This window comes from Vulpes vulpes, chromosome 1 (assembly GCF_048418805.1).
Source record: "Vulpes vulpes isolate BD-2025 chromosome 1, VulVul3, whole genome shotgun sequence".
NCBI lineage: Eukaryota > Metazoa > Chordata > Mammalia > Carnivora > Canidae > Vulpes > Vulpes vulpes.
The window spans coordinates 168,747,050-168,774,572 of NC_132780.1; the positions used below are offsets into that span (position 1 = coordinate 168,747,050).

At 32.5% G+C, this 27,523-nt stretch overlaps 1 protein-coding gene across 3 annotated transcripts in view; it reads right to left on the bottom strand.

Moving 5' to 3' along the window:
* Positions 1-27,523, bottom strand: part of PHIP (PHIP subunit of CUL4-Ring ligase complex) — a 127,308-nt gene that overhangs the window by 55,595 nt on the left and 44,190 nt on the right. For all 3 annotated transcript variants that reach the window (XM_072735780.1, XM_072735778.1, XM_072735789.1), the window contains exons 8-17: positions 24,762-24,983; positions 24,383-24,483; positions 19,557-19,627; positions 18,088-18,188; positions 17,954-17,994; positions 17,099-17,197; positions 16,126-16,279; positions 15,567-15,701; positions 3,316-3,444; positions 1,759-1,984 (exon numbers count right to left, since the gene is read on the bottom strand). In XM_072735780.1, coding sequence (XP_072591881.1) covers positions 1,759-1,984; positions 3,316-3,444; positions 15,567-15,701; positions 16,126-16,279; positions 17,099-17,197; positions 17,954-17,994; positions 18,088-18,188; positions 19,557-19,627; positions 24,383-24,483; positions 24,762-24,983 — 1,279 coding nt within the window. The remainder of the gene's footprint in view (positions 1-1,758; positions 1,985-3,315; positions 3,445-15,566; positions 15,702-16,125; positions 16,280-17,098; positions 17,198-17,953; positions 17,995-18,087; positions 18,189-19,556; positions 19,628-24,382; positions 24,484-24,761; positions 24,984-27,523) is intronic.

Genomic DNA, 27,523 nt, shown 5'->3' on the forward strand with positions numbered 1-27,523 from the left:
ACCTTGAATTCTGTGACCTAGAATACTTAAAAACTGTATGACTTTACCTTGAAGCCATTATCATTGCTACAGGTTCTCTTATGGTCCTGTACTAATAAATGGTGTCTAATTCCTTTTCAAGATCAGATATGGAAGAAAGAACAATGGACTAAGAGTCAGAGCTGCATTTGAGTCCCTGTGGTTCTGTGCACTTTAACTAGAACAGACTTATATTAAATTTTCATTTTCTCAACTTTTAGAATAAGGATATCATAAGGTACCCTTTACGAGGTATTATTTCTGAAAGTCCTATACAAAAAGTTAAATGGAGGAAAAATGTAATAACCATGAAAATTAAGTAGCATTGATATTTTTAATGAGTCCTTTCCTCATTTCCTTGTGCCCGAAATCTCAACGTAGGTACCTATTTCGAGACCTGGGCAAGATCTGATACTTCCCAGTTCCCCTCAGAGACTAAAGACATTTATCTTAATTTTAGTCCCATAATCAAGACTTCTCTAAATAATTGAGATTTCTCTAATCTGAATACCTGCCTAGAGTTCTTGAATACTATCAGTTGTTCTTAGAGTCTTTGAGTTCATGCTATATCCATGTAGTATGAGACATTTTAATTTCACATACTCCAGACATTCAGGTCTATTAGATTGTACTACTCTCCACAAGTTGCAGCAGCGACTATTCTTCCAATGCTTCTCCTAACCCTCCATCCTGAATGGGCATGGCCACTGTCAGGAGCAGCCCCTCCTATCCAATATGTTCATCTTCATTGCAATTTCATGCCCAATCCTTAAAGGAAAATAAGAGATGGGCTCTCTGTAATGCAGTGAGATGGTTTTTCTGCACAACTTACAGAATATAAATTCATTATTTAGAAGTAATTCATTATATATTACATCCCATATGTATCCTTTCCATCTACTTAGAAGTTCTGTCCATTATGCTGGAGTTCAGAACTTAAAATATTTTCATAAATTTTTCTCTTTAAAAAAATTTATTTGACAGAAAAAATGAGAGCACGAGTGGTTTGGGCAGAGAGAGAGGGAAAAAGAATCTGAAGCAGACTCCACAATGAGGGTGGAGTCTGACTCAGGGCTCAATCCCATGACTGTAGATCATGACCTGACCTGATACCAAGAGTTGGGTGACCTGATCTGATACCAAGAGTTGGGATGCTTAATGGACTGAGCCACCCAGGCCCCTCTCATAAATTTTTCTAGTCTTTCAACTCCCTTTCAATTCTTCAACTAATTTGACTTTTGCCCTCCATTATTTCACTAAAAAAGCTCTCAACACTTTCATCCCTATCTTAAAATTTTACAAGTTGATCACTTCTTAAAACAATCTTCAATATGAATAGGCTATCTTGCCTTATTCTCTCTTCACATCATAAATTATCCCCTTTAATAACACTTATCACAAGTTTTAACTATTTGTTTATAACTATGTTTATTAATCTTACTCCGTGAAAACAAGGAAGGTATCTGATTAGTTCACTACTGAATACCAGTTTAGGTGTCACAGAAAAGATGAATAAACAAATAAATGACCAAGATTATTGCTTTAACTCTCCAATGTTCCTTAATTATCCTGTAGTACATACTTCAGCATTATTCAAAGGACATTAGAAAAATTTTTTAAGATTTACAAATCATTTACTTCTCATTTGTTCAAAACAATAACAAAGCTTTACCAATTAGCAATTTTATAAGACATCATTAGAAATGGAAAATTTGATTATCTATGAAAATGAGCACTTACCTGAGGAAGTCACTCCCATTTGAGGGATGAGTTGCTCTTCCCTGCAATTTTCACGACCAGGAACTAATCTCTGATATCTTGATGGATGAGGATTACCATCAACATCAACCAAAAAAGGGGGAGGCATGAGATGAGGTGCTTGCTGAGTCTGTTCATCTAATACAAAATTGTTGGCATCACGAATAAGGGGCCGATAATCACTGTGAAAGAACATCTGATCTGCTATCTGAAAAAAGAAAGGTCCACAGAAGATTGGAAAAATAAAACTTTATCACTTTAAATTTCTAATGGAAGGCAATGTCTTAATGTAAATCATGGTATTAAGCAACAACATAAAAGAATATTCTTTGAGTTTATGATAAGTCTTTACTATATTCCAACATTAATTTTTTTAAAAGATTTTATTTATTTATCCATGAGAGACACAGAGAGAGAGAGGGAGGCAGAGACACAGGCAGAGGGAGAAGCAGGCTCCACACAGAGAGCCTGATGTGGGACTCAATCCCGGGACTCCGAGATCATGCCCTGAGCCAAAGGCAGATGCTCAACTGCTGAGCCACCCAGGCGTCCCTCCTACATTAAATTTCATGATCAGAAAAGCAGTTGCTTTGAATTTTCTCTGTAACAAAAGATTGCATACATAAAACACTAACATGATAATTAAAGTTGTGTAATTTCAAATTAAATGGTAAAATCAAATCTAGGTATAAATCATTCAGCAGTACTACTAGTACTTTCATAGAGCTACCATTATCTTATTTTTTAAACTATTAAACATACTAATTGTCTATTTTAGCATTTTGCAAAGGGAAATCATTCAATTAACTTATTCTTTGAATTAAACTCTAATGAAATCCCTTATACAATTTAAGAAAACCCCTAAGTATTCAATAAATGTGACTTATATAATATTAACATAAAAATCAACATGGTGTGATTTTCTAACAGTTGAGCATTTTCTACATTTTTTGAAATGACACAAAATGATTAATGTGAACTCATACCTGACACATCTGTAGCTTCATAATTTTATAGGTTTATTTGGAATTTCTTAAACTATGAATTGTTCAATTTTTAAGTCTTTTAATCACTATAAGGCTCTTTAGTATTTAAAAATATTAGCTACCATCAGTAGGCCATACATTTTTGAGAACCACATGAAAGTCACAGATTTATACCCAGATAAATACATTTTATCCATAAAATAAAACATTTTACATAATTTCAGAGTCTATGGACTATCTCTCCCATCCTTGGCTTTAGAATTACAATGTACATCGCTCTAGCAGGCTAAGTAAAGATTAAATAAGATCTAATTATCATCTAATGTCTATTACGGAGAACAGGAATTTAACAACTGCTGTATATACCCTCTCTCTAAAACTTAAGTCCCTAGAATACTTAAAATATGATTGATTCTTTAAGTTTGAGGTTGAAAGCATAAATGATGCTTATCCACCCCTGAAGAAATACAACCCCTAACCATCCATGGATTTAAAACAAAATAACCCAAAAACCCCCAAACAAAAAAACCCATACAGAATCATGATACTCTACCTTGTCATATTTACTACTGGAGCCAAAGCCAAAAATTAGAAGATGTCCATGAGAGTCTGTGCATGCAAAATGCTGACCATCAGGAGAGCATTTGCAGTCAAATACTGCACCATGTCCTTGGCCTTCAATCTGAAATATATTTAACCAACAATGAGAAAGTTGCCATTAAAATATAAAGAACAGGTCACTACTGTTATTAAAATTTTATGGTAAAAGAGATGTAGAAGTATACATCCCAATGAAGTGAAGATTATGTATAACACAGTATAGTAACAAAATTTTTGTGAATATTCATGAAAAGTGCCAGATTAACAGCCTTGAAAAACAAAGTATTCTTTTTATGCACACACAGACCAGACAAAATTCAGAAAATAGAACATCAATTTCCCCCACCCATAGAATTCTGCTTCATGTCTTTAAGCCACATTTACAATGTAATTGCACCTTACATTCCATCTTATCTGCATTTAATCAAGCCCTTTCAGCAAAGGCTGACAATGTGTAGCGATTTTTTTGTTAACTCTTGGAAGAAGTAGCCAGAGATCATTGCTCACAAGACACTAAATTTTTTTTCTTTTTGGTAATAAATTCCCTTGATGGTCTGACTCATCTTTTAAATGGTGAATTTCAAAGGTTAAAGAAAAGGTTTTTTTTACCTGATAATTGTTTTCTGTTTTCCAGTTCCATTAATCCAGAACGAATGGGTTTCTCCCTGCAACCTGTCAATCAAACAGAGGTGGCCAATCACCACTCTGAATTTTTTTTGCTCTCAGTGCTTCTTCAGACTATGTTCCAGTTGAAAACTTCTTTAGCAGTGTTCTGAAAGAGGTAAAAATTCTAGCCTATCTAAAGCACATCTAGGGACTGAATTTCAGAAAACAACTAAAATAGGGAGTTGACTCCCTAACAAATAACAACTAAGGATGATTTTCAACAAATGCGATTGGATTTCTGGATTAGCAGAATCGGAACACACACACATTATCAGGTAAGAAATACCTCCTCTCTGTTCCGGTATCCACTGATCTAGAACAATTGAGTTTTACTAGCAATATCCCAATATTCCAGGAAATGCTTTGAAAAGAGAGAAGTGGTAATTTTCTTTCGTTAGTGTTAAAAAATGGCACAGGAATGGATGTGTAGTTCACCAAATATGGAAGTGAAATTAAAATTTAGAAGAAGAATAGTTGATTTCTTAAGGAAAGTTTTCATTTTGGTCAAAAGAGAAACTATCACTCTAAAAGAAAGGGCTCTGCCTAAAAAGTTAATATATTATCACAAATGGGATTGACTCAAAAAGAAAACTAGTTTTTCTTTAGCATGTTGAAAAGAAGGAAAGAGTGCACTGGTGTTTATTAATGGTATTTTGTAAAGTGATAATAATAGAAAAGAAATAAGAATAACTTTCCTTAAAATTAATCATATGCAAGAAAATCAGTAAACTTATCTGATGACTAATACACTTAAAGATTTACCATACAAACAAGAAAATGAGTCATAAGTGAAACAGGATCATTTCTCAGTTGTGAAGAAAGTTGGAGGATAAGACAGCAGACAAAGGGAAATGATTCCAACTCTAGCTTAAAATTGTTCAAAAATGAGAAAGTATACAACTATTTCTCCCAATTAGCACACAAGTATTAGTAGGTAAGTATAACTTGGTATTTGCCAAACATGAGAGACTAAAACTGCAGGAATGTCAGGATTCAGGTCTCTTTCAATGTTTTCTAGGCAAAATAAAAATTACATGAACTGTTGTAAATAAGCAGCCACTTGAAAAAAGTTTACCTCTAGATAGAATTTTACATAAAAAATTCAAGATTAAGAATTCAAATTGCCTTGGTTATGTGTTAGATGTATTTATCTCAGTTTAAAATTTCACAAAAGATGAAAAACAAAAAAGCAACAACTTATAAATCTACTCTAATAAATACTTCCAGAAATGTAATGGTATTGTTATAAGCCTATGTTTACAATTCTAAGTACAGAGTAGAAGAGAGGAAGAGATCTGAAAGAAGTCTGACTCAGCAATGACAAAGGATGTTAGAAAGATGTTCACAAGTATGATATCCTTCATTGATGTTTAGGCAACCTTGTGCTGCATTTTCTCCTTTTCTTGTGTGGGGTGACTATATGAGGATTAATCAACCCTATTTCTATGCTATCTACTAATGTTGCCAAATTTATAGATCTCTAAAAGAATAGGAGATGTGGAACTTAGAAAACTTTTAAAAAAGCAAAGAAAAGATATTAATCTTACTGAAGATCACTGCATTTCCTATATAACACATGACGTTTGAATATGGCAGGATAGTATCAATTTTCTTGGTATAAGGCACCTGTGTAACTTCGAAGTGATTTTTATATGGACAAAATAAAAGTTTATTTCCAGAACATCAGAAAAAAGTAAAAGCACATTATTTGGCTTAACCTTTATTCATTAAAGGAGGCACTGAAAGAATCCACTCATGAATCAATTAGAAAAGTTGTCCATAACCATATTAATTAAAATGCTAAGTTTATCTTTAGTAATGGCTCCTCCAATAATAAACGTAACTACAAAATGCAGACTAGGTCTTCCAGTTGATACAAAGTAGAAAAATATTTTACTTTCCTTTTATAAATAAATACACTGTAACTGTTTTTATGATTATGCTGTGATTAAGCCAACCAAAAAAGAAAGTTAAGTATTTCTTTCTGAAATGATTTCACCACATCAAGTTTAAAGTATTTAGGAGAATTCCCAAAGAAAAAAATTTACTACTGAAGGCACTTTGAATATTTATATATAATTAAAAAACAATGAAGCTTATATTCAAAAACCAAAAGGATGAAGGGGAGCCTGGATGACCCTGTGGGTTAAGCATCCCCACTCTTAGTTTCAGCTCAGGTCATGATCCCAGGGTCCTGAGACTGAGCTATGTGTTTGGCTCCGCCCTCAGCACAGAGTCTGCTTGTTCCTCTCCCTCTGCTCCTCCTCCGGCTGGCTCTCTCTCTCTCTCTCTCTATTAAATAAATGAAATCTTAAAAAAAACAACAACAAAAAACAAACCAACAACCTCGAAAGGATGAAAATATCTTCTCTATCCATATCAAAGTTATATAAGCCCCTTACAAAATTAAATGTGCTGTTTAACAAAAGAATAAGTCAACATAAAATTTAATATTGTATTTAACTTATGCTATTATTTAATGTATGCTATAGAAAACTAAAAATCAGAAAGAAAGGAAATACTAATGATAAATTTTCAAAGTGAATTTTAGATGAACTACCTCTCATAAAATTAAGCATGTTTAAGAAATATTTGGGACATATGTAAAAACAGACCACACAATAAAACTCATACACATTAAATCACAATAAGAAAAGCTGAGAAAATCTGGGCTATTTACCAATAAGTGCAAAAAAAAATTTATTCAGCAATTATGATACAGTTATTTTATTTTTAAAACAAGAGATGAAAGGATTGGATGAGTTAAAATAATAATAATTCTTTTGTAGGGAAATTCTCATATTGACTAAAGAATTCTATAAATATTTCCAAGAAATGAGTAGCAAAATCTTAATAATTTAGAGGTGTACAGAGAATTAAAAAAAATAAAAAACCTAATGAGTTAAGAGCTTTAATGATGATGATGTCATATTTAATGAAGAATACTAGTACCTTTTTCAAGGCAGAATATACTGTCACAGCTTCTAATGTAATTTTTGTGAAGCAGAAAGATGAATAATTAAAAATGAATAATTCAAATGAGGTCTAAGACCTAAGAGACTTCTCTGATAATGGGCAAATCACCTAATCTTCTGTGAAATGATGGAAATAATCCAAATATCATCAGAGTCCTATCCCTTTCTAAAATTCTAATACCTGATATTTAGGAAAACATTTTGGAAGAATTGGACAAATCTGGAAATGAAATTCCAAAAGCACTAGATTCTAAAAGCACTAGAATGTAGACTAAAATTATACAGGGTCTAAGTTAAGTTACATCAATCATGAGGAACACACATTCAAGGTGAATATGAGAGGTATGTAATCCTAGAGAAACCCAATACAAATTAGGAACATGGGCTATCCTTTAAAAAAAAAAAAAGATATTTTATTTACTTATTAATGGAGGCAGAGAGAGAGAGAAAAAGAGAGAGAGTCAGGAGACGCAGGCAGAGGGAGAAGCAGGCTCCATGCAGGGAGCCCGATGTAGGACCCGATTCCAGGTCTCCAGGATCAGGCCCTGGGCTGAAGAAGGCGGCGCTATACAGCTGAGCCACCCGGGCTGCCCAGAACATAGGCTATCTTAAGCAGAATCATCTTGTTAAGGAATTATTCTATGTCTGTGACCAGGGTCAGTTTTTTTGTCTCTTTTTTTTTTCTTTTTTAAAGATTTTATTTGAGAGAGAGAGAACATGACTGGGGGGTCGGGACAGAGGGAAAGGGAGAAGCTGTCTCCCCAATGAACAGGGAGCTCTATGTGGGGCTTGATCCCAGGACCCCAGGATCATGACCTGAGTTAAAGGCAGACACTTAACCAACCGCGCCACCAAGATGCCCAACACTGGTATATTTTTAAAAAACGAACGAGCCTGGAGCACCTGGGCGGTTTAGTTGATTAAGCATCCGACTTGATTTTGGTTCAGGTCCTGGTCTCAGTTATGAGACTGAGCCCTGTGTCGGGCACTGTGCTAAGTGAGGAGTCAGCTTGCAATTCTCTCTGCCTACCCCCTTGTGTCACCCCAGCTAAGTGCATGAACCCGTGTTCTCTCCAAATAACATCTTAAATAATATATATATATTACATCTTAAATAATATATATATCTTAAATAATATATATATATATATTAATAACTGTTTAGACGGGTGCATCCTACCTAGAAAATTCTCCATAATTTAAAATTCTGAACACCCTCACTATTCTGTGAGTCTATATAGACTCATATCCCAAGAATAAAACAGCGGGGAAATGGAATTTATGCTAAGAATTACCCTTATAAAATCCTTAAGTATAAAGAACTTTCAAAGTTTATCTACCTGGGGAGAAATAAATTTAATTAAGAAAGTGCACTAGATACTGAAGATAGTGTCATACAGATTAAAATATGCTTTTACTACTTTCTAATCGATTATGGTAGTTACAGTGTAAACAAAAAATATATCTTAAGGGAAGTTTTCTATACTCCCAATAGTCTGGGTGTCATCAAATTATCTTAAAAGACCATTAGTAAATGAATGTTTCCTTTAATATTGAAGATTCTTTAATTTATATTTAACATCATTACATATTAATTAAAGGAAGCTATTTAAGTACTGCCAACATAAGTAAATTTATGTAAAAAAGGAAGTTGCTGTAACTGGCTTGGTAGAACCAATATATAAAAGTGATTTTGAAGAATCAGCTCTAATTTTCATCAAAAGAACATTTATTATCAAAATAAATAACTCATCTTCAATTTAATAGCATTCTGTTCACCTCTATTCTAATTTCACTGAAGGCTGCAATTTTATTAATCAGTCCTCCTTGTAATCTATTCTCCTCCTTTGGCCTGCAACATGATATTAGCATGTACCTTTCTAATATATTCTCAAGAGATTTGGATCTTTTCTTCATTCCCTAGTGAAGAAATAGGACTACTTCTAAAAGTTTAGTTTTAAGCCCTCTATACTGCTCTATCTCCATGAGGTAAATAAACAGCATTCTACATGGAAGACTCCAAGATCTCTTTCTACTCCTAGACCCTCTAAGTAGTCTATTTCCAAGTGTTGCCTAGCCATTTCCACACAGGTCGTCCAATGCTATGACAAACAAAGACGAATTAAAAAAAAAAAAAAGTTTTTCACATCATTCATATTCTGTTAATATTTTATTTTAAAAAAGATTTTATTTATTTATTCATGAGACACAGAGAAACAGAGACATAGAAGAGGGAGAAGCAGTCTTCTTACAAGAGGCCTGATATGGGACTTGATCCCCGGACCTGGGATCACGCCCTGAGCCAAAGGCAGACACTCAACTGCTAAGCCACCCAGGCGTCCCTCCATTAATATTTTTAATACAAGCTCAATACAGGCTCAATACTCTCCACATATTACATTACTTTAATTTAAATTTAATCATTTTAATTTAAATTATTAAATCTTCTGTCACTATCGAGCCCTAATCCCTCTATCAGTCACAAAACACCAAGTCCTATACAAATGTATTTTTCTTTCACAAATTTCCTACCTACAAATTTTCATTATGATTTGATAAAAGTAGTTATTTCCCAACCTATTCAACTTCATACTTGAAATAGTACTGCTGGCAATCAAACTTTTCCCCTTGTTTCTAAAATATAAGATAATTTACCAAAAATCCCACTCTGTTAACTATTCTTTACACTTAAAAAGATAACATGAAACCATCAACTTATGCTTTCCATCTTATCATTCACTTTTTCAAAGTCTATTCCAGACAAACTTTCTAAATTACTGTATGTACGTTTTAACACTTCCTGCTTTGCTATTTATAATATTCCTCTTATTTATATAAATGAGTATCTTTCTGACTCAATTTTTATTTTTTCAACACACAATTTTAATTCTTCCTCCTCAACAAAACATCTTCTGATCATCCACCCTGAAGTGATCCCTCTATCTTCAGATATAGCAATTATTTTTCTCATATACCGCGCTACCATCGCTGGCTAAAAATAAGGACCATGTCTTACTGTTCCTTGTGGTCTCCATGTTTGTGTTTATGCACAAAATAAACACTGAAATATTTGCTATTTAAAGTGTCTTTCACCTGTATGTTTACATTCTGTATAATTGTACACACTTCCCTGTGTAACTATCAAATCTCAACACCCTTATGATAGTAACTCATAGACCATGTCAGAGAATTACATAAAAGTAATTCACTAAACATAATACAGGATGACAAGATACAGAGACAAACTCACATCCATGGCAATGATTTTAAGATGTTTTTGATACCAAAGATGAGAAAGAGACAGGATCTAGAGAACCCCAGAAACCTGAAACTGACAATAACTATAGTTTATACTCAGAAGATTGAAGGTAATTTCTTGCCCAGAGATGCTTCTTGACTAGAAGCATCAAAGAATCCTTTTAACATAGAGTGCAGATATACGGCATCTTGTTAGATGAGATAGATAGGTAATGAAAGAGATGGAGAGATGAAAGAAAAAAAGGAAGGAGAGGAGAGAAACAAAGATTTACCTTGAAATCTTGATTCACAAGAGAACACGATATGAGATACCTATTTTGAGCTTCTCTTTCTGCCTTTCCTAGATATATGCAGCTACAATTGTCTTAAATGAAATTAGAGGTCACACTGAGAACATTTTGTCAGAAGTATGCATGTGCAAAAATTCTGAGTGGTGGATTGGCAGCCTCTGTTTGTTTGGAACGTTGCAAGGAGAAATATATTGTTCTGGATTAGTGGACACTGGAACATTTTTTAAAAATCTCAAGTAAAAGAAAGGTTAATTATAAAAATAAGGAAAATTTTAATTAAATAAAAATTGTTATTTGGAATTTACTCATGAAACAACAAAAGTAAAGCAAAACTTAAATTCAGTAAAATTGCCTTCTAGAAGGAGACATTGTACTCTTCAATTAAAATCAAAACCAGACAAGAGGCAACAAACTACAGCTTTGAGTAACATTGACAGAAACAGAAAGATATGGAAAAAGAGTCATAAACACAGCTAGAATAATAGATACAGAGAAAAGAAAGGGAACAAGAAAGATAAAGCAAAAGCACCAGAAACAGGAGGAAAGCTACTAATGTGGGGTCTACAATCTCACTCCAAACATCTTTTACTTACTATCTAATAATCAAATAGCCTAGTACTAAGAAATTTGAAAGTCTTTTTTCAAAATGATTTATCATTCATTTAAACTTACAGTTAAAACATAGCTCTACTGTGTTAAGGGAAAAAAGGCTATAAAACAACTTTGTATTTAGGAACACTTTTGGTTATATTAAAGCCCCAAACTTGCCTGTCTCTTTCAAAGAATTGGAATATTACAAAATCCTTCAAATTCAATTCTGAGTTTGCACATATTTTCAAGTTACTTCTGGGAATAATTTATCTACCTTTTAACATCAAATTGAAGTTTGAAAGCCTTGAAACTAGAGTTTAAAACAACTATAAAAACGAAGCTATACTTGGCTTGCTAAACTATATCTGAATAGTTTAGACTATTCTTAATATACACTATCTGCCTTTGACAAAAAAATGTACTTTTATCGTTAATACTTAAGTTATATAAGGACTGTTCAGCTATAACATAAATAACTGACATAGTTTTTAGATGATGTAGATAAGTAAATCTTAAGAGCTGGAATTTATATATATGTATTTTAAAATAATAAGTTGTCTATCATAATCTTCTCTACAAAATTCTCTTTAGTTTCATTATCTGGCTCATAAAAAAAAAAAGACATAAGAAAGTCCAAGATTAAAGTTTCTATCTTATACATTTTTCCAGCAAATACACTATGCTATTAAAAGTTTATTTTAAGATTACTTTGTTTTTAGTTAAGGATGAAATAATGGTGGGAAGGCTACAAGAAACATATATTGTCTATTTCACTTCATGCTCTGTCATACCTCACTTGTCATATACTTCCTGTATATAACAAAAGCAAACCCAACATCCACCTTTTATCATTAAGATCCTTGATTTAAGAGGAAATCTAACAGTAAAGATAAGTAAATCACTTTTTCTAGACAATACCACTAGCAAATTGAGAATCTATTTATTAGATTCTGAAATGAAATCAATTAGGGGATTATATAAGCAAACCAGTAATAAAATCTTTATCTCAATTCTTAATCGCAACCCTCGTCTACAAATTTAGGTGGTCCTAAAAAAGAGTTCAGATTTTTAAAAGTTTAAGCCAAGGCTTGATACAGGGAAAAAAGAATTAAAATATTTACCAGAATGGTGACTATCAGGGCAGTATTAATATCTCAATGTCTCATATTTTAAATTTATTAAATGTATCATTAATTTCTATTAAAAAGTTTATTTTAAAAATTACTGTATGTCAAACACGGGCATTTACAAAGCTCAACTTTTCACCTGTGAAAAGGTTTTCAATAATACAGAATTTTTGACAATTTCTAAAATTTCATTTAATTTTTGTAATACGAAAGTTATAGTAAAATGCTGATTAACACAACATAATTTTTGTTACATGATTTTACTTCTTGCAAAGGTATTATGAATTTCAAATGGAAAATCTATTTATTATAAAAAGAAAACCCAATAGTAAAGCAGTATCCTCAAAATATGATTGATAATAACTTATATTTTAAAGAATTTGTATATCAAATTTTTATTATTTTAAAGGTAACTTACATGCCTTATTTTCTAACTATAGATTTAATGGTGAATTTATTTATTTAAAATCAGAGTTGTAAGCTTTGATTTTTAAAACTCACATGAAATATTACTTAGTTTTAATAAAACTTCATCTAATCTTTCACCATTTCTAGTCTAAACAGGAGTATTCCACTAGAATTATTTATCCTTAAATTTTCCAAGGCACTATAATTAGTCCCTCTATAGAGCATTCAAAAAATATTTATGATTACTTATGATTACATAAGTTTATTTATGATAAACTTATAATTACTAGTACAATTTAATATAAAGGTTTGAATTTGTACTTCTTCAAGTTATATGGTATTTTAGTAACTCAAAAAGTTGCGGGTGCTACACAGCCAAATACTTTTTACTAGTATAACCAAAAGTCAACATTCGGGAGAGTGGACAGTGAGCACAAGCTTCTACTCCCCTCCTCAAACTGCTTTTATTTTCTTAATAGCAATGCTGGATGCTTTATCTTCCATTTGTCCATAGATAAACAATGAAATGAACAAAAGAGCAAAAAGTAGGGTACTTAGATAACTTATAAATTAAGAGAGAAAAAAATCATCAAGCTAAATTACAAGATCTTAAAACATCTAACTCAGGGTTAATATTATTATAAAAACATTTTCTTCTGGTGACCTATCACTAACTAGGTAGCACTGGAAGTTAGCTGTGCAATGGTCAATCATTAACCAGAGCTGGCATTAACATAGTAACAATGGACAAAAAAATATGGGTCTAAACCCCAAGTACTCTTTTATATAGCACTGTGACCTAGGTAAACCTGTGCAAAGAAATTCATCTCTACACGGTTACTCCATCCGTAAATCTAGTAATAAAATCTAAAATCTACCATGATTACATTACAAAGTTTTCATGAGACCCAAATGAGGTAATATGTACAAGTATTTTGGAAGTCATTAAAACTCTTGCGAAAAATTAAAAAGAGGATCTTTTCATTTTCTAGTTTTTTAAATGCAGGATATATTTTTAATCCTTTAAGTCTATGTTTTGTCTTTCTCAATTTGAGTATTCTATGGACACCATCCAATTCCACTTATTGCAGTTAATTATTAAAGCTGTTTCTTCTGCTCTTTAGAGGCTTTTCATATCTTGAAACAGGAAAAATAGCTTTTCTAAAACTCTTATTAAAACAATTTTTAAGGCAGTAGTAATGTAACTAATCCCCTAGCTAATTTCAAAGAATATACATATAGTATGGCTGACTTCTGTTTCTGGCTATCTCACTAATTTATGATGGTCTAAGAGCAAATCACTTCAATCTCAATGTATTCCAATTTTTATAACATAAGGTGGAACATTAGTGTGATTAACTTACCTGATGAGGAAAAATTCACCTTTGTAGCTTAAAGGTGAAAGCAGTATTCAAGTAAGAGAGAAAACTTTCCCTCCAAACACTCTACTAACACACCAATGCCTTTTAAAATATGAAATTACTAAGAAAAGTCACTAATAAATGTATAGGCCACAAATTGTTTTCTTTTGAAGCTATAAAGACAAATTAAGAAACAACTAATATTTTTATTTAACAGAGACGTCCCAAAAAGGAGCAAACCAGAAACACAAGGATAGAAAAAGAATGAATTCTTTACCAGCATACTTAAGTTATTTGCTCTTAAAAACATATCTGTACAATATCACTAAGGAAATCCATTTGTCACTAAAAATTGTACTCCAAATAATTAAATCTTTTTAGAAGAGTGAGAATTTGACAAATCTTCATTCTTACTTTTTAATAACACTAAGGTATCCATAAAGACAGCCAACTCAATTCCTTCACTAATGAAAACTCTTACATCTTATTCCTCCCAAATGATCTTATTATTTCTGACTATACAGAAGTAACTTTTCTATGATTATCAATCAAGTATAATATCACTTTCATGAATTCTTTTCACAAACCACTGTATTTCACAAATGACACTTCTGAAATTTTTCTCTGGCAAAATAACTCTGACTACAGTGTTTCATAATTCATTACGAGGTTTCTATAATTATTTAAAAAAAATCTAAAGATCCTGAAATAGAAATGAAAGTTTTTTTTATTTTGTTGAAAGTTATCTCTGATATATAAAAATAGATTAAAAATATGTTATTACTGGATAAACCAAGTATTTGAGGAAAACTTCATACAGTGGTTACAGAGATGTGTTAACAATGCACAGCAAGTTGTATGTGATATTATACCATTACAATTCCAATACTCAGCAAAATATACTAAAAATCTATATATGAAGCAAAATGTGAAGAGGAATGGGCTGAAATAATATCTAATATACTATAATTTGATAAAAAAACCAGAATGCCTTTAATTTGGCTTTAACTTTAAAATGAGTGTATTAGGATGTGGGTGCCTGGCTGGCTCAGTTAGAAGAGCATGAGACCCACTCATGTGAGACATAAAGATTACTTATAAGTTTATAAATAAAACTTTAATAAATACATAAAATGATGGTACTGGAATCAAATTCTGTTGCGCAATAAGACTTTTAAAGTACAATACCAAAATATAGATATTTAAAATTTTTTCACATTATTTTCCAAAATTTCTCTTATTTATATTATATTATATTTTCATACTTGTGAGTCTCTCAAAGTATCACTGTTAAAACTATTTTAAAAACCAAATTAGTTATGACCAATATACATGTACTGTAATATGCACAATTTTCTTTTAAATTTAACATCTAAATAAAAGTGTACAATTCAAAACTCTTTTTGAAACTTAAAAGTAAAATAATGTCTAACCAAACTCCTAAATGGATTTCCTTTGTGATATGCAGAATACCTGCACGAAGTCCCCAAACCTTTAGCATCTATAAAATGAAGAGACTGATAATTACCATATTGAAATACGATCGAATTTTGACTCCTCTTGCCAGATCCCACACTATCACGTTTCCATCGTGACCAGCAGAAAAGAGAACTCTCGGATCAAATGGGTGTGGCTCAAGGACGAATACCTCATCTTCATGACCCTGAAATATTTTTGAAGTGGTAAAGAATTATAAATTTTAAAAATGGAAATTCAATCAAATATCAATATGGCAACATTTCTAGAATTTGAATTCTAAGAATTATTAAAGTGGCAAAAATCTTCAAATTTATCTATGTATAATGAAGCTGAGCTAATACCACCATCCAAGGTTTCGCTATCATTTGGTGAAATCTGAGACTACTACTGATGCAGCCCTACATGCTAAATGACAGCAAGGATCTAGATTTCCAAGCCAAACCATTTTAACTATATTTTAAAATTATTTATCTACCACAAAGATCTGTTATCCATTTAGCAACATTTTTAAGCTAACTTTATATAAAAGATTTTCTCAATGAAAATAGTCCATTCTATAATTATCTTCATTATACCAAATAAAAATGAGTCTTTTTGTTTTTTCTCACCATCAGGACATGAATTAGTTGACCGGTGTAAGAATTCCAAACTTTCAGAGTCATGTTATTAACTGCAGTTATAACTGTATTGTCATGTCGATCCCAAGCTACCATAGTTACTTTCATTTTTGTGATTTTATCTTCTATTCCTTGAAGGTTTTGGCTGAAAGTGATGGAGGCAGTATTTGTTTACACTGATATTATTTATTAAAATACTACTATGACAAAAACCTAAATGTGTTTTCTTATAATTTATATTTACATTCATTGCATGGATAACTATCATTCAACAATTAAGAATAGTTTGAATCAACAAAGAATAAGGGCAAAAATCATTCCACTGAGTCAGCGAACCCAGGATTTCAGCACTCCTAAAGCCCTTAGTAATAGATGATCTTGAGCATGTTATCTATTAACTTTATCTAGATCCAAGAGTTCTGTGCCATGCTGCTCACTATCCATCCTTTACTGCTGGTGTCATGCCCTGCTAACTGCTTTGCTCTCCCATCCATCTGAGACTACTACATACAAATACAAGTACAGTTAATTTATTGAATACTAAAACCAAATAACAGTTACAAGGTGAAATATAACTTGTCTTGGCTAGAGAGAACCATTACATATACTATAATCATCCCTCTGTAACATATTATATCATCTCTTTGTGACTGATGAATAATACAGTATGTCCCACTTTCTGAAGAAAACTAGCAAAACTTACAAGTATTCCTACAGTACTATCACCTCCTTAACAAACTGAACTGGAAAAAGTCCTTAATGCAGATCATCTCATACATATAGAAAAAAATTATTTCAGAAATATCCTCTATCTCCGATAGCACTAATTATTATAGAAAAGTAATCATTTTAACATGAATTATGACATATGTTTTTATAGGCTGAGTGTCACATCAACCTATAATATAACATACTTTAAATGATCTATCTTTATGGATATAAGATTTTAAATTTGATTTCTTACCCTGCTGGACGAGTAGCCATATCCAACAAAATGCTCTTCCATTCTCTTCGTTTAAATTGCCAAATACGTGCTGTTCCATCACGACTCCCACTTACAAATCTGTATTAAAGGAAGCCCAAACCCCCCCCCCCAAATCACATGTACTTAACCAAAATGCGTATTTCTAGAGCTGTTTTTCAAAATACTAAAATAGAGTACTTCTCTTTACTTACACAGCATTCTAATACAAGAGATTACTTTCTCAGATATTCTCTGCAAAACTAAGAACTTCTGCAACTTTATGGGCTTTTAAAAATTTATACAAATACATTCTAATGTGTATGGTTAAATCACAAAATAACATTCAACAGTTATTCAAGGCCACTATTTACTACCTTACAAATAGAATCAATATTTTCCAATGGAAAAATACTGATTTTCTTCTCAGTATTAAAGAACTTGACTTCTTTTATTCAAGGTGCTTAGAAATAGCTTTCTTTCATTTTAAAAGAAGAATCTGGGGAAATTTATAACATTTATATCATTTAAGCTTATCATCAATAAACAGTTCTGCCTCAAATATTACATTATGATATATTTTCAAACTCTACTAAAAGTTTCCCTACACTCTGACATGTACAGAAAAAATATAGGGTGGATAAAAGTCCCTATTATTAAAAGTGGCTAAATAAACATTAACACAAAACATAAAGATACACTCAGGCTATAGTCACTTTTTAGTATGACTGGTCACAACCTTTATATTTTAGTTGGCTAGTCTGTATATAATTTCAATTAAAATCTGACTACAAGAAACGTCTTTATTTGAAAATTTTAAATTAGAATTAAATTTACAAACAAAAATAATTATTTTACCTGTTGCTAGTGTTGGAAAACTGGATACTGTCAACTTTGTCCTACATATAAGCAGATAAAAAAGAGAATCCTGAATATAAACTATTAGACTCATTTAAAATTGTTCCAATCTAATTCTTTTTACCAGTACTTACAGTATGGAACTCCAATTCTGATATTTTCTCTGGCTGACCTGATCCAAAAAAATAAACCCGAATAATATGATCTGTGCTTCCTGTTGCCAGAAACATTCCACCTGAGGAATAACAAACATTTATCAGTAAAACATAATTTCAAAATCTCTGAAAATTAAATAAAATGCAAGCAACATTACCATGATATATACTGATGATTAGCATTTTACTCTAGAAGTATACATATTTATCCTAAGTATGTAACACATCTTAACCCGAACTTAATAAACTTTTACCTTTACAAACACACCTTTAACTAGGATAAATTTTTCAATACTTATAGAAGATTTTTACTACCAATGACTTCACTAATCACATAATTTTATGTTAAAATTATCAGTCATGCTCCCTAGAAAACATGCCTTTTAACTGCCTAGGTCCTTCTCTTGCCACATTCTTCTGTTAAAATCCTATCAAAGTTTTAGGGCCCAATTTCTTCAGTAGGTTGTCTTTGCAACTCAGCAATCGAATGAGCCTGCCATCCTCTGAACTCTTATTTACTTCTTCTCATAGCACATATATTCTACTTTGCATTGCATTATTTATATATGCAATTTACCCTCTCTCCTTGGAATCAACACTCTCCCACAGTGTTGAAAACAGTGCTATATAACAGAACTGCTTACAGAGTACTCTGAAATCATGGATAGTGCCTATAATTGTTATTACTAAAAGGAAAACTATCTTCATGGCAGTAGCCGTAGAAATCTAGAAGTGAGAAACATATTAATATGGCAAAAACAGATTTATGTCATTAGTTTGCAATCACCTATCTCAGGTACTACTGCTATCCACAATTATCAATTGAAAAGATAAGTAAAACTGGAGGTAAATGTGGAAGGAACTGGTATTAGGAACACTTAAGTATTAAATCTATTGATGTTTCATTACATTTTCTCATCAATTCATTTCAAATATTCTAGTTGAAATTTGTTTAAAAAGACATATCCATTCAAAATGCTACTGTATAAACTCAAAACATAAATGGGGTTTCAGCACTGCTATATAGCTACCTTTTATAAAACAAAGAAAAATTTGGAGCAAGGTAATTAACAAAGATTTACAATTACAACCAGATTTATTTTACTTAGCTACAGGTTACTTCCAAACTCTATGAAAATATAAAACATATCTAAAATATCTTTCTTCCGATGAGATAACTATTCAAAGATCTATTCTTTAACAGAGTCAATTCTGAAACTCTTCTCTCTTACCAGAGCATTATGGTCTCAAAAAAATTCTTAGTCATGTGAATACATAAAATAACTCTAGGAAAGTTCAAGTATTTCTAATTTATGACCATCCCCTGGTATATGTATGCAAATATGATTTATATTACAATAGTAAGTATTTTCAAAATCTTATGTGTTCCACTAAAAGCTTTCTAATGTACAACTTTAAGTGGAAAATTTGGGAGAAAAAAATCTCACCAGCACTAAAAGAAGAACAGATCATTTGAACTCCAGGCCGAGGACGCTCTGTAAATTTAGCAGGTCTTGGACTAGAATACAAAATATAAATAATTAAAAATATCCCCAAAGGGGTCAGCAAGACCAGAAATGAGCTGTTTCAAAAAATAATCACAGAATGACAAAATTAAATAAGAAGCAACAGATGGCTCCCTTCCTAAAAACAAGTTGAAAATCGTGTCGTGATCAGCAGATCTTATGGCAAAATCCTACAGATTTTGTAGGAGCTTCTGATTATACAAGATCCACACGTGAAACACTCTCAAAGCCACTGCCACGTCAGAGATGTAGTTATTACACTTACTTCTAATCAAATTTAACAGGTTCTCAGTTTTTCATACAGTACAGTAGCAATGCACAAATACATTAGAAAGTCATTTGTAAATGTGAGCACACTAGCAAAACAGATGCTGTCTCCTGTGGCTTATGTATACCATTAGGTTTAGGTAATAAACCTTTTCAACGTTAGACACCGTTAAACATTTTCCTCTGTTTATTATCTGATGCGATGAAATATACCTTTTAAGACTCCAGAAAGAATCTTACACTCATCCCAGTGAATATCTGAAGACTGTTTGAATCTTAGATCAACTATAATTCTCATTCAAGATAGTCAGCTACAGAAGACAGTGATCTACACTCATATATATTTACACCAATTATATAACGGTTATAAATTATGTCTTATATTAGCACTATGGACATTAAATGTTTGTTGCAATTAATGATACTAAAGAAAGAAAAATTATAGACTTTTACAACATACCAGCTCCAATACAATATATTTGTAATGCTCCAATACAGTGATTTTTTTAAGCCCTACTTAACATACATTTTGACCTAGTTTTTCTAAGGATATCAGGGAAGAAAATTTAAAAAATAATTATAGAGCCTTAACTGAATACACCTGCATAACTTCTACAATCCATAGCAAATGAACACAGAATGGTTTAAGTTTTGAGATCATATAGGGGGAAAAAGTACAAAATACTTATGATCTATCAGCTATATATTTGGAACAAGAAAAATCTTTTTGACTGATACAGAAAACAAAAGTATTTGTTAAAAAATTTTAAAATACATTTATAAATAATTTTTTAAAAAAGATTTTATTTATTTATTCATGACAGACAGAGAGAGAGAGGCAAAGACACAGGCAGAGAGAGAGAAGCAGGTTCCATGCAGGGAGCCTGATGTGGGACTCGATCCCAGGACTCCAGCATCATGCCCTGGGCCCAAGGCAGGTGCTAAACTGCTGAGCCACCCAGGGATCCCCATTTATAAGTAATTTTTAAAAAGATGTATTTGAGAGCAAGAGAGCATGCTGTTATGCAAAGGTGTGTGCAGTGGGAGATAGAGAGTCCTAGCTGACTCTGTGCTATGTATGGAGCCCAGCGTGAGACTCCATCTCAGGAACCTGAGATAGTGACCTGAGCTGAAATCCAGAGTCGGTCACTTAACTGACTGAGCCACCCATGCGTCCCTGTATATAAATTTTTAAAGTGACATAACAATTTTTTTTAGTCACAGGACTTAACATAACTGAGCATGAACAGAACTCTGTAGAAACAAAGTGACTAAAACATTCTTACCACTTAATTATTCAGAGTAAAATTCAAGTAACTGTAATTTAAATAAATTAATCTGAAATTATAAAGGCAATCTAATGCACTATTTTAATTAATACCTTATGGATCCTAGCCCTACGTTTTTGTTACCTTTTGGCACAATCATTCTTGTAAGTGTTAAGCAATCATTTGGTTGCAACTTAATCATGATATGCAAATAATAATATAGGTTGCCATTTTACAAGGACTTTAATTTTTTAAAGGCAAAAAACAGTTGTACAGGTATAAGTAATTTATTTTTAAATTCACATTTGAGGAAGTATTTTAAGATAAGGCCTTGGACTCAGGCAATTCCAGCTCTGCCTCTTATTAGGTGTATGACCTTAGGCAAGTTAACATTTCTGTACCTCACTGTCCTCATCTATAAAATGAGAGTAAAACTAAGACATATCTTAAAGAGTTACTGAGATAATGAAATGGGTTTAATCCATAGAGTACTTAGTACTGTGCCCAACACACTCAATAAGTAGGAGGATTATCAGTACTTTAATTTACTTCAGTCAGTTCTAGATAGTCCATCAATGAAAAATTGCTTAGTCTGGTACAGTGATTGAGAGGGGGTTTCAACAGTGTACTTCTAGCATGCACCTCAGTTTTCTCTCCTATCTGTCCTAAAGACTGTACTTGTACCTTCTTCATATGGTTGTCATAAAGATTAATGAGATGACAAATGTAAAGTGCTTAGTACAAGCTTGGCGGTCTAAGTGCTTCAAAAAATTTTATAATCATTATTATCATGTATATTGTAATCAAAATGTATGTTAATGTTTTGTAATCATTACTATCATTTGTAACCATTTTGAATTTCCATTCTCCCCTTCACATCTATTCTAAATATGCTTGGACAGCTTTCTCCTACTCAGAGATCTCTTCAGCAAGCTATCAAGTCACCTAGTCACTCCTATTTCTTATCTACGAAATAGCATTTTTATCAGTGTGACTTGTTAACATATACATTAACATTGTAAAAAAAAGCAAACTTACCTAAAGATTTGGGTTTTCAAAATAGGTTTTGTTTACTAATAGAACTGATTTTCTCAATAAATGCAGATTAGGTTGCTGAAGGCACCTCCCCATCAGGTTATACAAAAGCATTATAGCTCAATACAATTTTTTTGCGTTTGATCAGTAATTAAAGCCCATGATAGTAACAATGTACATACGGCCAAAATTTATGGCAGCCATGAGTAAAAATGGAAAAGAAGATCGGTGTCCCAAAGTGTCTAAGAAAAAAGTACTTCTTTACGCCTGACTTTAATTGAAAGCTTTTGGGCAGCCCGGGTGGTTCAGCAGTTTAGCATCACCTTCAGCCCAGGGTGTGATCCTGGAGACCGGGGATCAAGTCCCACAAGTCAGGCTCCCTGCATGGAGCCTACTTCTGCCTTTGTCTGTGCCTCTCTCTCTGCATCTCTCATGAACAAATAAATGAAATCTTCAAAGAAAAATACATTAAAAGCTTTTAGGGACAATTAATAACAGAGAAGAATACTACCTACAAACAAGTAGAAATAACTTTTTACACCCAGAAATTGGAAAATCATGAGGTAAAGCATGGAATAACAACTCAGTGAAACAAAATGGAACTGTTAAAATTATTACAAATACCTACAACAAAATGTTAAGGAAAAAACCAGCAGAAAATTATATACAGTACTCCACTTATATCTACATTAAAAAACATACCTATGTGAAAAAAATGGATAGGGTAATTGGGCTAACAGGTGAATCTATATAAAGGTTCTGAAAAAAAAAAAAATTATATGGGAAAACTCAGATAAATATTGTACTTAGCACTGAAATCCTCAAGAAGCACAAAGTGAGAGTTTAATTTTGTAAAAACATTTTTGTTCCTATGCTAATTTTAAGACTGTTAGTCATGTTTTTCTTCTCTACAAAAACAAAACATGGAAAGACAATGGTATCCCAATCTGGTCCATAAGGAGGTAAAAAATACTCAAAGGAAAATGACAATTAACTATTGCAATTGTCTACACATCAGTAAAATATTTAAACTTTTATCTAAATGTCTATAGAACATCTTTAATATTAATATTTTAAATATTAAGAATGCAACTAAAATGAAATCAATTTGCTTTCTCTAAAGAATTACATCTTTGATCAGAATCCTCTTTTCAAATGAAGTACAGTTTATTTTATTAATGTTATTCTAGCTGCCATGGCCTCCTAATGCCCTGTTAGAAGAGGTACTCTCCAGGAATGTTAATGTTTATGAAGCTTATGTAAACATTACTATTTTAAAATAAAGACATTCATAAATTATTCAACTTGGGTTGACAATTTATAAATAGAAGTCAGATAAAAGTATTGAGATATACCTTCTAATCCAAATGATGTTCTACCATGAGAGCACAGAGATGACCGTTTCAACACTGCAAAACCATGGATGCACTACTTCCCCATTCACTGTCTGTCTATGGGGCAAAATGTAGCACTTCCTCTCCTTACTACACCCACTTGAGAGGTGGCATGGCATAGACAGCACAGATGAACAGACAGGGAAGTATTGTTTTAGTCTTGGCTTTGCCAATTTTTAAGACCTTTTTTTAACAATGGGAAAGTTGTTTAACCTTTTTTGCCTCATTGTCCTTAACTGAAAAATAACACTGTCTAGCCAACTTGTTTTAATAAACCAAGACATTAATACAAAAGAAAGCACAAATGCAAAATGCTATTATAGGATTGGGAAAGGATGCATCTATCTACCTTGATGTAGTTTAGTGAAAATGTAACCAGTTTTCCTAAGTTTATTAAGATCTATAATAAAATCTAAAATTTATAGATGTATGACAGAAATAATTGTAATTCTTCTAAAGAACCACCTTAGGAACTTTTTAAGATTGTATTCTCAATACCAGAAGAAGCTACTGGGATGAAACTATGTGGCACACAGAAAGGAGTGGTATTCTGAAGGAAACCGCTAAGGCTGGGAAAAAAAAAACCCAAACACGTTAACATAAGAAACTTTGTTTGAAGCATGAAAAACAAAGGAAAACATGAAAATCAAAGAGGTCAGTGAATGCATTTTTGTTACTTACTCGAGGAGAATAAATAAATCTCCTATTGTTGACTACTTTATACTACTGCAATTTTAACCATTAAACTAAACAATTTATTCCACGAAATAAAAGAGCAACTGACTTTATTTTAAGGGTTCCAGCATCCCACAGCCAAAAACAAATAGTGCCATCTGCCCCAGTAGAAGACAGATATCTCTTTGAGCCACTGCACAATGGTGAGAACTGAAAAATAAATGAAGAAAAAAAATCTTCATAAGAAGAGAGTGACACAATCCAAAAAAAACCCTACTTTTTACTATGCAAATAGCAACTACAACAGGGTTAAAAAACATCCAAAATTAATGAAGGTCATGACTACGATCTTATTTAAAGTCCATGTATTTAAAAGAAAGAGGAAATATTCATTTCTTCATTTTAGTTCACTTTATACAATGGATTATAAAAATGACTTAAAATTTAAATTAAAATGAAGAACATTTTACAGAAATTAAAATAATTACCTGTAGTGATGTTATAGATGCACTGTGGCCCTGAAGAACAGCCAAAGGTGCACATGTTCGAAGACACCAGACTCGGATCATTTTATCACAACTTCCAGCTGCTATCATGGTGTTCTCATAGTTTACAGCCATGTCTGATATTTCAGCAGCATGTCCTCTTAAAGTAGCTAATAATCTTCCATCATCTGTTGCCCAGATTTTCACAAGACAGTCATCAGAACCCTTAAAATAAAAATGTGTATTAATGGAATTAACTCTATAAATTTTTTTAAAGATTTATTTATTTATTCATGAAAACACAGAGAGAGGGGCAGAGACATAGGCAGAGGGAGAAGCAAGGCTCACTGTAGGGAGCCTGATGTGGGACTCAATCCTAGACCTCAGGATCAGGACCTGAGGGAAAGACAGATGCTCAACCGATGAGCTACCCAGGTGTCCCAATTCTATAAATTTTAATTCAAATTTTCAACAGAAATAAGAAACTGTATCTGTAATGTCTGTTTCCCAACAATTATATTTTAAAATACTGAAACATGAAATATTTGTTTTAGGAATTCTCCTCTATACATGGCTATTTTTATTGTTCTTACAAAAAAATACCTGTGTGCTCACCAATCTAACAGGAGAAATAGGATGTTAACAGTAATGTTTACCTATGATCTCCTAGTCAGCACCCAAAGTAACCTCTATCCAGAATCTTGTGAAAGATTTGAACTTCTGAAGTGACTGAACAAAATTGTAATAGTAGAACAAACGTAATATACAATAGAGACTAATCCTGTCTATGTTATTATGTTATACAAAAATAAAAGTAAGCTAATTTGGGACTTTTTCTCCTAGGAAGCTAAAAACAATACATATGAGTTTCCCATCAGTGATCCTCAGCTAAATACATTTTGTATAAAATCACCAAAGCCAGGTTTTAAAAAAAAAAAATTCAGTTTATCTGTATGAAGTCAGTAAAAATACATAAATTACACATTTACTCTGCTATAGCAGCATATGCTCAGAAAAACACTGTAAAGGATACAAAGGTTTTCTATGAATACCCATATTCACAAATAAACATTTCAATTTCACATAATCCAGAAGAGATCAGAACTTCTAGGCTCTATTTTCTTTTCTAATTTCCTTTATTCATTTTATAGCTGTAAATTTATATACTTTTTTACCAACCTCTCCTTATTTTCTATCTTTCATTATTTGGAAGATTTTAAATGCACAAAGAAGTAGAGAGTGTCATTAGCCTCATATATCCATTTCCCAGATTCAAACTTATCAAAAGGTTTCAAAGGTGGAATGTTACAACCTTTCCAATTTAATTCTTAAAAAAAACAAAAACTCTTACATCTGACATTAGAAAGTGGTTAGAAGATTCACAAAAGCAAATGACATAGATGTGTTACTGTCTTCAAACTGTTATGACATATAAATGATGACACAGTATTAACAGAACATGTTAAATGCTTATACTAAACCAGACTCTGCCAACAGTACTTAGAATACTCTCAATTGACTCACATTCTTCTAAGCTTCGAAGCAAATGAAGTGGGTTTCTTTTTTTTTTTTTAAGATTTTATTATTTTTTTTAATTCATTCATGAGAGAGAGAGAGAGGCAGAGACACAGGGAGGGAGAAGCAGGCTCCATGTAGGGAGCCTGATGTAGGACTCAATCCCAGGACCCTGGGACCACACCCTGGGCCGAAGGCAGGTGCTAAACTGCTGAGCCATCCAGGCTTCCCTAAGTGGGTTTCTAAGCACTAAAGACTAGTGATAAAACTTAACTTTGTAAATTATCTACATTAAAATCCAGTATTCTTTTTAAAAAATATTTATTTATTGGCGAGATAGAGCATGCACACATGTGCACAGAGGACGAGGGAGAAACAGGCTCCCCACTGAGCAGAGAGCCCAATTTGGGACTTAATCCCAGGACCCTAGGATCACGACCTGAGCTGAAGGCAGATGCTTAACCCACTGAGCCACCCAGGTGCCCCTAATGTGGTATTCTTACCACATTCATTTAATCACAGGCTTTTTATTTATAAAACAAGGTAGTTAAATTGGATGATCCCTAAGGTTCCTTCTACCTTTAGAATTCAGTGATTCATACACTTATTTATTTGCCTTGAGATTAAGTATGTGCCAAACACTAGATATACGATGATGAGATGCAGACACATAGTAGTTCACTCCTTAGGAAGCAAGGCAGAAAAGTACAAATGTAATAATATGCCCAAAGTGCTATACTGTTAATCAGAAGAGATCCAAAGAATGGAGCAGTGTGTTTTTCCTGAGAAGTTAAGAAATAAGTCTGGAAAAGAATCCAGAAGCAGTGATGCCTGGACAGTCTTTCACATGAAGAGGCAATGCAGTGTAGCATCTTCAAGCACTCCACTCCAGGCTTCAAGCTTCAAGCCCTCTATTATCAAATGTCTCAGCAGCTCACCACCTGGCATCATCACTTTCTACATGTTTAACGTTGGGCAAGTTACATGTTTCCTATGCCTCAGATTTCTTTTTGATAACTATCTCAGAAGATTGTTGCAAAAACACAATGAGTGAGGATAGTGCCTGGCATATGGTAAGAGCTATGGAATATTACCACCACTGCTTTTGTTGGCAGTCCTATTCTTACTTTTACTTTAGCAATATTCTTACTATTTTAAAAAGAACAAAAACATCCCATATGGCAACTAGAGAAAAAAGTTTGATCAAAGGCATGAATATGTGAATGTGAGAACTGCAAGAAGTCTGTACA